The 12,117-nt window shown below is 56.9% G+C and overlaps 1 protein-coding gene across 1 annotated transcript in view; it reads left to right on the top strand.

The window, feature by feature from the left end:
- Positions 1 to 6,013, top strand: part of FYCO1 (FYVE and coiled-coil domain autophagy adaptor 1) — a 74,318-nt gene extending 68,305 nt beyond the window's left edge. Inside the window, exons 17-18 of the mRNA XM_042929081.1 lie at positions 209 to 318; positions 2,264 to 6,013. Of these exons, the coding sequence (XP_042785015.1) occupies positions 209 to 318; positions 2,264 to 2,339 (186 nt within the window). The 3' untranslated portion in view covers positions 2,340 to 6,013. The remainder of the gene's footprint in view (positions 1 to 208; positions 319 to 2,263) is intronic.
- Positions 6,014 to 12,117: the final 6,104 nt, after the last annotated feature.

Genomic DNA, 12,117 nt, shown 5'->3' with positions numbered 1-12,117 from the left:
ACAGGTTATCAACAAATGCAGGGCATGTGGAAGACCCCTCCCCGCTCCTGGGGCCGACCACAGCCCCAGCCTTGCCCCGCTGCAACCTCAGACAGGGCGCCTAGCCTCCCTGGGCCTAGTTCCCTCCCCAAAATAAAGGCTCTGCCCAGAAGACCTTTAGGCCCTCTCGGCTTCCCTGACACTTTTTCTGATCTGCTTTTCCTCCCAGGTCCTCATCCCCACGACCCGATGCAGCTCCCACAAGGAGAACATCCAAGGCCAGCTCAAGGTCCGCACACCAGGCATCTACATGCTCATCTTCGACAACACCTTTTCCAGGTAGGGATGCTCGCTCATTAACATCCAGAACAACTCACCTGCCTCCTGGCCCCAAGAACAGAGGTGGACATTTAAAAGAGACTATTCAATTGTCAGTAACTTATTATTTTGTTTTTTACCTTAGACCCCTATACGGTGGTGGTTTAGGGTCTGTTACAGATTTTATAAAACACGGGCCGGTACTTACAGAGTCTTAGCTCGTGTCAGGTGGTTCTCGGCCCTCCACCCTTACGGACTCACTGACGCCCGGCAACACCCCCGTGTCGGAGCGACCACCGTTCTCCTCACGGTGCTGCTATAGGGGACTGAGGACCAGGTGCGTAACAGAGTGACACTCCAGGTCACACAGCTGGCGGTGGTGGAGCCAGCTGGGAACCCAGAGGGCCTGCCTCCAGGCTCTGGACTCGACCGTATGCCCTCCTGCCTCTCGCGAGTGTCCAAGCTCCCACTGCCCAGCCCAGAGAAGGGGCTCAGTAGAAACAGTGGATGGTTGGATGGATGGATGGATGGATGGACGGATGGACGGATGGACGGACGGACAGGCAAGAGGGAAGTGAAGGGCAGGGCTAGAGCTTGGAGGAGGAGCCCCTGGGCCTTCTCAGCATGGCAGCGGGAGCAGCGTGTGCCGTCTCTGGGAAGCACTACATCAAAGCACCAGATATGGGTCAGCAGCGAAGGGCTGGAGGGCAGGACGTTGGGAATGTAGGGACACGAGCTGGAGGGGCAGCCGAGGAAGGAAGTGGAGGAGAAGAGCACACTGGTTGGGCGTGTGCCATGCGCCAGGGCCCCACGTCCTGGAGACAGGAGACGGGGGTGGTTAAGGTTGCTGGCACACATCCCTTTTGTGTCTTCTGGCTTTGGCATAAGCCCTCGTCGGGGCCACCTTTTTTAGGAGACCTGCCTGACCAGCACCAGCCACATCCTCTGTGAGTGGGGCCCTGAGCTGGTGGCCACATCCCCCCCACGGGGCACCCTTCCCAGCCCACTTGGCTTTTAGCAGAATGACTAGATAGCATATTCTAGAAGAGAGCCATACCACCCCTCACCACCTTCAGGCCCTGAACTCCAGGGCTTGTGGCCAAGGGCGTCCACACACGAGAGGCTAAGAGCATGAACTTTCCCCCCTCGCCCCCCTCCTTCCCCTCTCCTGCCCCTCCCCTGCCCCATGAACACACACGCACCTTGAATTAGCAGGACTCAGGGGCACAGGCCCAGCATTTCCAGAGAACGGCCTCCGGAGCTCCAAGTGACCTTGAGCCCCAGCCCCCTGCAGGGCAGCGGGATGGGGCAGCGGTCAGGCGAGTGGGTGCGGGTCCGCCAGGCGCACGGGCCCTGCCCTTCCCTCTGTGGGCCTTAGCTGAGCCCCGTCTCCTGTGCGGTGGCCGTGAGCACAGATGCCACCTCGTGAGGATTCCCTGCGGGTTGTGGGCGCGGCGGAGGAGAGGCACACTGAGGGCGGAACGCAGTCCTGTGCCCCAGGCAGGCTCCTAGTTACCGCTGGAGGCGGCCGTGCTGCTGTGACAAACCCTGGCCTGGTGCCCTTGCAGAGAGTTCTGAACCGTGGACGGCAGAACACGCTCAGGTGGCCGGGGGGGGGGCTGAAACCCATGCTCCCCCAGAGACTTCTTCTCAGTGTCTGCTCTCTCCGCCCAACCCCTCCCCATGCAGCCCCCCGCCACCCCCAACGGCTGCAGAGCAGCAACCCTGCGGCTTTTCTGCACCCACGCCCCAGGGCAGTCGGTGCTGACGTCCCAGGACCCCCCCGGACCCTTTGCCCGGGGAGAAGTCTGCCGGACGAACGGGGTGAGGGGCCCAGGCCTCCCTGCGGGGCCCCTCCCCACCCAGCCAGGTCACCGCAGCCCCCCGCGGAGGCCCCAGCGGCAGCCGCTGCCCTCGGGCTTCTGCGTCTGCGTGACACCCTCCTTTTCCACTTCTGTTTCCTCAGGTTTGTCTCCAAGAAAGTGTTTTATCACTTGACGGTTGACAGGCCTGTGATCTACGATGGAAGCGATTTCCCGTAGGCTCAAGCACCTGGTTTCACTTTATCCACAGGAAACACTACTCTTGCTCACCTGTCACATAAAGCACTAAAAAAAAAAAAAAAAAAAAAAAAAAAAAAAAAAAAAAAAGGCAGCGGCTCCAAAGCTGACGGGCCACCCCTCAGAGCTGCTCTGTCTGGAGCACCTTGTACTCAGAACTTCGCACCGTCACTCTGAGCCTCCATGGCTTTTAAGGGCTCAAGCACCGTTTCCCGTGATTAGGGACCCGACTGTCCTCACACCCAAAGGGACACTCACTCTGCCAAAGGTTTAAACCCTCAGGAGACCATCGGCCTCTCCCGGAGCCACAGCTGGCTCCAGGCCGCCCCCGTGGAGAGTTGCACAGGCCAGAGGCCATGATCCCAACTCGTGCCCGGGGAGAGAAAGGCCCCACTCTGCCCAGCAGGGGCCAGGCGTCCTGGGCGACCATGAGCCGGGATGTCCTGGCCAGACCCTGTTGAGTCCTCAGGCCGTGAGGCCCTTGGTCCTCCCAGGAAAAGGAGGCCACGGGGCCATCCTGAGAGGGCGCCTGGGGGGCCCCTCCGGCGACTCCCTCCAGCCTCTTCCCGTCATGCCTCTGTCCCTTCCTGCCCCAGTAAATTTGGGGCTGCTTCAAACTCAACAGTTTTGGAGGGGCCTCGAGCTCCACTTTCTTCCTGGCTCTTCTGTCTGCAAAGTCCTGTCCTCGCGCAAAGCCCTTCACTCAGGCAGGCCCCTCAGCCACCCCCCTGAGGACGCGCACTGCGGCGCTGTCTCTGCACGGGCGGCTGAAGCCCCGAAGCCGGCTAACCCTGACAGCCTGACCGACAGGCAGCATCGCGCCTTGGCCCTTAGGACGCACTGTTCAGCTGATGGGCTCTTTGTATAAATAAGAGCTTCTGCCCCACCTTCAGACGTGTTTAGTAACGATCATAATCTGGGTAAGAACCACTTTCAAAACTCGGGGCCTTCTTAACAAAAGTCTTTGGTAACCCAAGCGTAACAGGCATCACTCACGAATCTGCTTTGACTTCACTCCTCGGCCCCCACTTGCCACCCGCCTGCTCCCCAGCACCCCGTTTGCCCACTTCCCGTGGCTCAGCCTACACTTGACCCCCGGGAGCCATCTCCCCTTGGGGCCGAGGAATCCTGTGTCCTTTTCCTGGAAGGACATAGCCTTCCCGCTGTCCGCGGCCCTCCTCTTCTCCCGCCGTACAGAGCTCACCTTCGATGGCCTCTTTGTGCCTGGTTCACAGAGGCCAGAGCCCGAAGTCGGAGCTCAGACACTTCCACAGGTGAGCGGGGCATCTGGAGCGGCCCCCTTCGGACAGGTCAGGGACCCCAGGCCACGTCCAGCACGGACCCCTAAGCTACCAGCCAGCAGAGAGGACTCGTGGGGCAGGGGTGGGGGAAGTAACCTCCATGATAGACTTGGAGCTGTGGCTTAACTGGGGACGTGGCTGCTTGCAGTCAGGTTGGGCAGGGCAAGGGGGTTGGTGAACAGAACCTTCCGGAGACATCAACCCAGAGAAAAGCCGAGCCTCTCGTGCTCTTTCCTTGGAGCGGCCGCCCACGGCAGAAAGCCACCGGGGTCTCTAGCATCTCCCAGTGGCCCAGGCCTTGACCGTGCTCACCGCCAAGGCAAGATGCGGCCGGGCTCCCAGAGACTCTCCCGAGCCCCACGCCTGCCCTCCCCGGTGTGCCACACGGCCTGAGGATGGTTCCAGAGTAAACCATGCCGCCTTTGAGCCCACCCTCTCCCCTGGAAAGGGTAATCAGAATTAGTGGCTGCCCGTAATAACAAAACCCACAAAAGAGAAGCCAGAGCGGTCTGGAGTCTTGTTCTGAGTGCTTTCCCAGGATGCCATGCTGACTGGCCAGCTGATGGTGCCCCCACCATCCTGTGCAGCTAATGGCTCCTGTGTTTCCTGAGAAAGGCCTGGAACATTCCATCCAAGCCCCCTCGTGAACCTCTGTCAGTCAGCCCGGCAGGGGCCCAACAACACGCGTAGCGCGCCCGGCTCTTGGGAAGCCAGCCCAGAGCCGCTGCTCCAGGAGCACAGGGGCCCCTGGTGGCGTGCAGTGCCCCCGCTCCGGAACGCTGACCCTGACCGCAGTTGTTCAGAGGGTCGCCCGATCCCCCGGCGGTCACGTCCCGGCTCCATATCCTATTTATTGTTTGTGCTGGACAGACTCTTCTCCCTCGTTACTTTGCAGCGTGAGCTCGAGTTTGCTGTGCGTTACGCAACTAGAGAGAACACGTTGGCCTGTTTCAGTGTGGCTTGTACGAATAGCTTTATTCTCATTTTAAACAGGTTCTCGACTTTTCTGAGGTTTGGGGGTGGGGGGAGTTTTCCGAAACCGCAGATGACAATGCAGAACAACCATTGAAGGTGGTAGCCCCAGCCAGGAGACTGAATGACACTAGAAATCATCAGGAGGAGACCTCCTTGGGACCCCAGATCACTATGCAAAACAAAACGAAACGCAACAAGAACCCAGAAGCCCCTGGATGGCCGGCTCTCTGAATAACAGTCGCTCACCCTGTAGCACTCCTGCCGGCTGCCTGGTCCACCTCTGGCTCAGAAGCCGCTTCCCCGCCAACCTTCCCCAAGGACACAGCCTCTAAGGCACGCCCGCCCATAGCAAGGAAGGGTGTCGGGATAAAGCGTGGCCTCTGCAGAGCCCTCGTGGCTGGATCCCGCTGGCCTCCCGGTCACCTGGATCACGAGCAGGCAAAGAAATGCCCCAGAAGGAATCTGGAACTGAAACACCCCACCAGGCTTGAAAAGTAGAAAGGGGAAAAGCCACACGCTGCACCTGAAGAAGAAAGGGAATGGTTTTCCTGAACGCTTCCAGTTATCCCCTCGCCTAGGGTGGGGAAGTCATCCTAGACTCAGCGGAAAGGAAATCCCCATTTGGGAGTGAGATCTCAGCGCCTGCGTTTTACGCGAAACTGGTTAGGTGTCCGCTGAGTTTTAAAGTGTCTTTAGGAGTTTCATTTTTTAAGGCCCACCTTGGTACCCACACGTGAGAATCCCACCCTTGGCTCGGAGGTGTTGAGAATTAAGGCAGAGAGAAGCCATCCGTGATTCCAAGAACCAGGAGTCTTGCAGCAGAAACGAGCCAGCCAGCCAGGTTCGCAAAAACACTTAACCCCGAAAGGCACTTTTTAGTGGCGCCTTGGGTAAGTCTTTTCGTTGCGTTGTGATTCTTCCGAGGAAACGGGAATCATGCCTCTTCCCTTGTAATGGCTCTTGAAAAAATAGTGAAGTCAATCTTTAAATTTCGGGAGACATCGCTTCCTTAGACACAGGCTTCCTTAGAACCTTAGGATGAGTGTTATCCAGAGATGCCCCTGCCTCTGGGGGCTGCACAGCGACGCCCAGGCCTTGGCTGGGCAGCTTCCAAATCAGAATTGCACTTTAATTGACTAACCCTCCATTCTCGAGGCCTTACGGGATAGTGGGTCTGGGGACCCATTGCGTTCTTACCTGCCAAAGAACTACCCAGGAGCACATCAAATTGCCAACACCCCACCTGCATGGCGGGGGAGGGGGGGAGGTGAGAAACTTTTGTACCCCAAACATACTTCTTTATAGCATCTGCGGCACTGTTTGGAACTGTTTTCTTTTTAACCTCAGGATTGAAATAAAGCAAACACTATGACACAGGGAGTAGCGTCGTCTTTCTTTGCACCAGGACCCGAGGCGAGTGATGAAGTTACCCAAACCGGACCGGGGGTGTGGAGTCACCCTGCTGGGACATAGAGCATCGGCTTGTACCCCGGCTTTTTAGAAGGGCTCGAGCCACCAGATGCTCCGAGAGGTTTGCCGTGTGGCCTGGCATCTGGGTACTCCCACCCCCGCCAACCGTGAGGTTGAGGTCGGCGTTCAGGCCTGCTGGAGTCAAGGCATCCTTCCAACCCGGCTGCTCTCCACCAGATGAGCAGAGAACACAATGGTGACCTACCAGGACGGTGTGGGGGAGGGGGGGAAGGTCACAGATGCCCTAAAACCATGCTCAGTTGGCCTGTGGTACAAAGCTGGGCAAAACCACAGGGCCACGGCAGCTGGCGGAGGAAGGAGTCACGTTCCCACCGTAACTTAACGCCTACTCCTGCTGAATCAGCAGAGACCTGACACAGACCCAGAAGGGGCGGGACCCCGTCACCCCTGGACTGGTCAGATGGAGCACACGCACCCCACACCCCGCATCTGAGGATCACAGCCCCCCTTCCCTCCCTCTCCCTTCCTCCTCCAACCCTCCCCCGGCGCCCAGATTCTCATGTGGCCTCTTCTCTGATCAGTTACACAGGAATAAGTTCTATTTTCTGTAACCGTAACCATGTTCTCCCTTGAGGGCAGGCACCGTGTTTCCTTCATCTCCTTCCTTTCAGCCCCACAGCGTCAAGCATCATGCCAGACACAGAAGCGCTCAGCAGTTACCGAGTCAATGAGGCCACCAGCCGGTCCCCATGCTTGGTCAGCTCTGAGGCCATCGCCAATCCCATTGGCCAACTTGGCCAGGGACAGGAGCCCCTGTAGCCCCCATGGCACCGAAGGGCAAGCCTCCAGGAGGGGGTGTGGGGAGAATGGAGGTGAGCTGGTCTCTCGATCCTGCCCCCCCCACCCCCTCTTGTGTTAGCGATGCCCTCAAGTCAAGCCTCTTACTGTCCCGCGAGCAGGTTGAAGGAATGGAAGATTGGTTTATCCAAATGCCCAAAACAATGCAGCGGGAGTTCTTGGGTACCAATCCCTCCAGAGACTTGGTGACCACATGGGCCTGGGGGCTGAAAGAGAACCAGCTGAGACACACGTAGCTGTGTCCCTGCCCCTGAGGCTGGGATCCGGGAGCCTCCATATCAAAATCCCCATTGCGCCGGGGCGCCTGGGTGGCTCAGTCGGTTGAGCGTCCGACTTCAGCTCAGGTCACGATCTCGCGGTCCGTGAGTTCGAGCCCCGCGTCAGGCTCTGGGCTGATGGCTCAGAGCCTGGAGCCTGCTTCCCATTCTGTGTCTCCCTCTCTCTTTGCCCCTCCCCCATTCATGCTCTGTCTCTCTCTGTCTCAAAAATAAAAAAAAATGTTAAAAAAAAAAAAAAAAAAAAAAAAAAATCCCCATTGCGCCTAAACCACGGAGCAGCCCAAGATGACCAGAGTCTGCCCCAGATTCTCCAAGGCCCACATTCCATTCCAGGGATCTCGGCCTAGCTCAGGTCCCACAGGCTCCGTGGCACCTGCTGCTGCCTTGTCCCTTCTGGCCATGTTGCCCTGTGGCGCCCAGGTTCCCCAGGGGACTCAAAAGGAAACTCTCGGCAGGTCTGCCCTTTCGGTTTGAAGATGCGTGGGAAAAATCTGGCGAGGGGAGTTTGCCACCCACACAGATCGGTGAAACCTGTCACCCCAGATGAGAAAATGGACTTTTTTTTTGTTTGTTTGAGAGAGAGCAGTTGAGCCGAAGCCATTAGAAGCCAGGCGGAGAGCACAGCTATCATGAAAGCCGTTCAAAGTGGGTTAGGGTTGACAGAAAGGTCAGCCTTCTGTGTTCCCCACACGGTGGTTTCTGGAGGAGGGTGAACCCGAGCACAAGTGTGATCGCCGGCCTCTGGGGTTTGATACCTGTACCTCCGTCCCTCCCCAGCCCCCCCCCCGCCCCCCCCCCCCCCCCCCCCGGCGCTCTGCGGGAGGACGGGGCCCTGGTGTGGTTTCCTCACACCTTCGGGCATGTATGGACTGCGGTTGTCTCAGATGCAGCAGCCCCATCTGAAGCCTGGAATGAACTGTCTTCTTTGCTAAAAAAGAAAAAAAAAAAAAGAACAAAGTCAGGCATCAGCAAACCCGGTGCACGTGAGCGTCCTTACCAAAAGGAAGGCCTCGGACCCAGACCAGGTGGGGCTTGCGGGCCTGTGGCTCCCTAGAATCACCAAAGGGAAGGCAATTTCAAGTCAGGAGGGCCTCCCTCGCTTTCTGCCTCAGAGGAAGCCTCCGGCTGAGCCACGAGGAGAGAAGGAAGTTTCCAGCAAGGGCCTGGATACCTGTCGGCCAGGTCGGTGGAACAGGTACTGTCTTCTTCCCAAGAGGAAGGAAGGGGTGAGGGGAGGGGAGACGGGGGGAGGTGGTGAGGAAAGAGAGGTACATGGGAGGGGCCTCCCAGAGGCCTCGGGGAGGGCCGGGCTGGAGTCTGGGTTAGCAGAACCCACCTTTCTCATCGGAGAAAATGGCAGCGTACGTGTGGCCAAGGCCAACCACCACATCCAGCGGAGGCAACATTTAAATAGAAGGAAGACCTGGACGGTTTGCCAAAAAGACACGGAAGGCAGTGGCTGGAGACACGGGAAAGGTAGTCGGGTTTGTTCCTGTGTCTCTGGGCTTGGCTTCAGGGCTTCCTATGCTCTCACAGAAAGGCCCCGAGGAGGGACGGCAGCCAGAGTCCTCCCCCCGCCGCCAGGCCTTTGCACAAGGGATGGGGTCCGTGTGTGGGACCAGAGGTCTTGGCAGGGACCGCCCTTCTCCACCAGCAAGGACCCCCATGGAACCGTTGGGTGTTCTCAGAACGAGGACCACACGCTCACGGCCATGCCAACTCTGGTTCATCAGGCTGAGCCACCCAGAAGCCTGCTAGTGGATCAGCGCAGGTGACCCGCTGGGCCACCCCGAGGTCCTTGAGGGTCACTGCCGTGTCACCACTGCGGTCAGAGCTTCAGGAAAGGGGTGAAACGAACTCATGGATCTGTCCTCGAATTTCACTCCGCCAGTGACCCCTGAACCTTGGAACGGGGACTTCTCCAACCTCAGCCCGTTGGCCCAAGCGCGGGGACACAGGGGCAGCGACTTCCTTCTTGGAGAGGAAGCTACTTCCAAACAAACCACCGGGGAGGAAACTGTTCTACGGGCAAAAGTTTTCACAGCCGCCATTTCTTCCACGGCTCGTGTTTGCCTTCAAGGACATGTCGCTCACTGACAGATCGTTCCTCAATGGGGAAACATCCCCTGCCCCAAATCCAAAGTGGCTCCATCCATGTCCAAAATTTCAGAGTTCCAGGAAGAAACGGGAGTTCAGTGCCGACGGATACGTGACGGGGGAGGTCGGGTCAAACATGGGCTCCTCACCCGGTCCATACGCAGAACTCAGAAGGTCCGGGAACTTGGATAGGGGGAAAATGGCCTCTTTCCCCTGACTCTGCACTAAAATGTAGATCTTCCCCCGACCCTGAATGTAAACAACGTGTCACACTAGCACATGTCAGCAAGGGCTGTGATTTCGTCGCCAGTGGAAATGACAGATGTTTTCATATTTAACAGACTCTCAAAATCTCATCTCCGCTCTACAACAAAGGTTGTCATCACACCCGCTGGTCGATTTTACTTAATGCATTAATAATGAAAAAAAAAAAAGGCACAGATGTTACTGGTTCGTAAATTTGTTCTGATTTTTAGAGGATTGTATTTCAACAGAGGGTTTGTTTTTTTTTTTTGGAATCCTATGTATTTTATTTTATTCATTTTAAAACATTCTAAGAAGAGGGCAGAAGGCTTTATAGGATTGCCAGAGGAGAACATGAGACCAAAAAAAAAAAAAAGGTTAAGGAACTTTGGCTTCTGCCAGGTCTTTATGCAAAAGATCAGATCAGCTCCCTGCTTTGCAGGTTCATGAATACAGTAGTAGCAAATATAACCAATCTAACAGGCTCTTGCCATAAGTCGGCCCAAGACCCAGGGGAGCTGTTAAGTCTGAACCATTTATGGGCTTGTTTCTACTACTGCACCATGCCGAGGTGGCTGTGGGATGGTTTTCTCTAAACTGTTTTCATTTTACTGGAATGTAGACATTCCAGTGATTTAAAACAAAACAAAACAAAACAAAACAGACAAACTCCTTCATTAACCAGGATTTGCTACGGCAGCCCTTGACCTTCAAACCGTGTATCGTCCTCCACGGGAAGGGCCGTATCGGTTATTTATGATCACGATAACATTGCAAAACAAGCAACCTCAAAACCAGCGGCTTAAACCCTCAGCATGTATTTAGCCCCCAGACCCGCAGGTGGACGTGGGCGTTCTCGTGAACTGACGCATGCTGGTCACTGAGGCGCCCGCCCTGGCTGGCCACATGTCACCTGAGCGCTCTCGCGTCTGCCGGTAGGCTGGCTGTCAGCTGGTGGCGGCTGGGCTCACCCCCACGCCTGCGGTCAGCTGCTTGGTCAAAGGCGGGGCTGGCCTGTCTACGATGGCCTTGGCCAGGTGACAGCCCTGCTCCTCGGCGTCTCCCACCCCCAGCAGGACAGCCAGGCTCGTTCAGCGGAGTGCTGGGGAGGTTTCCAGGACAGCGAAGGCAAGCACAGCCTCTCCCAGAACTTGGCACGACATCACTCTGGCCGTATTCTGTGGGCCCAGAGCCAGTGTCAAGGTCAGCCCGTGTTTGAGGTGTGGGAAGAGAGACCGTTCTGGACGGGAGCACTGCCAGGTGGCTCTGTAAAGGGCACGGGGCCAACAGGGGTGGAGACCACCCAGGTCACCATCTCCCGTTCTCGCACTTTCCCTTTCGCCCTAGTCTCTCCTCCTTCGGGAAAACGCTTGCCATCTTCTCCAGACACGCCCGTCCAGGCACATGAGGGCACACACGAGACTCTCCAAGGACTCATCGTCTGTGACAGCAAAGCAAGGAAGACCACGTCAGAGGGGGTGGCTGGAAGGAGCGCACACCCACACCGCAGAAGACACGTGTTTCTGGATGAGGGCGCTAGACGCTCCACAGCGGCTTCCCCTGGAAATGGGGCTGGGCGGGAGGTGGGGCGGTGGGGGGGCGGGGAGGGTCTGTCCAGGCTTGGAGGTGGTGCTGGGGGAGGCACAATTTTGCTTTTCTCGTTATACCCTTCTATACCACAGACTTATTTTTGTTACACACCAGTCTAACTTCAAAATTTTTTAAACAAATTTCTTTTTTTTTTTTTTTAAGTTTATTTATTTGGAGAGAGAGAGAGCAGGGGAGGGGCAGAGAGAAAAGGAGAGAGGGAATCCCAAGCAGGCTCCACGCTGTCCACGCAGAGCCCAACTCGGGGCTCGTGCTCGCAAACCTGAGGTCATGACCTGGGCCGACGTCAAGAGTCGGACACTTAACCGACGGGGCCACCCAGGCGCCCCTGAAAACTAATTCCCAAAAAGAACAAATTCACATCAGCTCATGACTGCACTCAATTTCCCAGTAAACAACCTACAAGCTCGAGTCATAATGAAGTTAACGTCTCTACATTCACCCAAAGGGTCACCTACTCAACAGCGAGCGTGACCACATGAAGCCAGGAAGGGAGAGCCTGGGAGGAAGCCGAAGCCTGGGCAGGATTCCTGCTCCCCTGCCCGGGGACCAGCCCGTCTAGGGCCACCCCACCCTCCTGACTCAGGGCCTGTGCGGGAACAGAGCCATGCCTGGATTCCACGGTGTGAATGGACCACCGGAACTAAATGTGCTTGAACTCCGGGGCACCTGGATGGCTCCGTCGGTTAAGCATCTGACTTCGGCTCAGGTCATGATCTCACAGTTCATGAGTTTGACCCGCACCGGGCTCTGTGCTGACAGCTCAGAGCCTGGAGCCTGCTTCGGATTCTGTGTCTCCCTCTCTCTCTGCTCCTCTGCTGATCGCTCTCCCTCTCCCTCCCTCTCTCTCTCTCTCTCAAGAATAAATAAATGTTAACAAAAATTTAAATGTACTTGAACTCCAATGGAGGAGAAAGTGCAACAGAGCATCTCAGAGGTCAGATTCTAGTATCAGAAAAACATGCCTGG

This window comes from Panthera leo, chromosome A2 (genome assembly GCF_018350215.1).
Source record: "Panthera leo isolate Ple1 chromosome A2, P.leo_Ple1_pat1.1, whole genome shotgun sequence".
Lineage (NCBI taxonomy): Eukaryota > Metazoa > Chordata > Mammalia > Carnivora > Felidae > Panthera > Panthera leo.
This window is presented reverse-complemented; position numbering and strand designations above follow the sequence as displayed.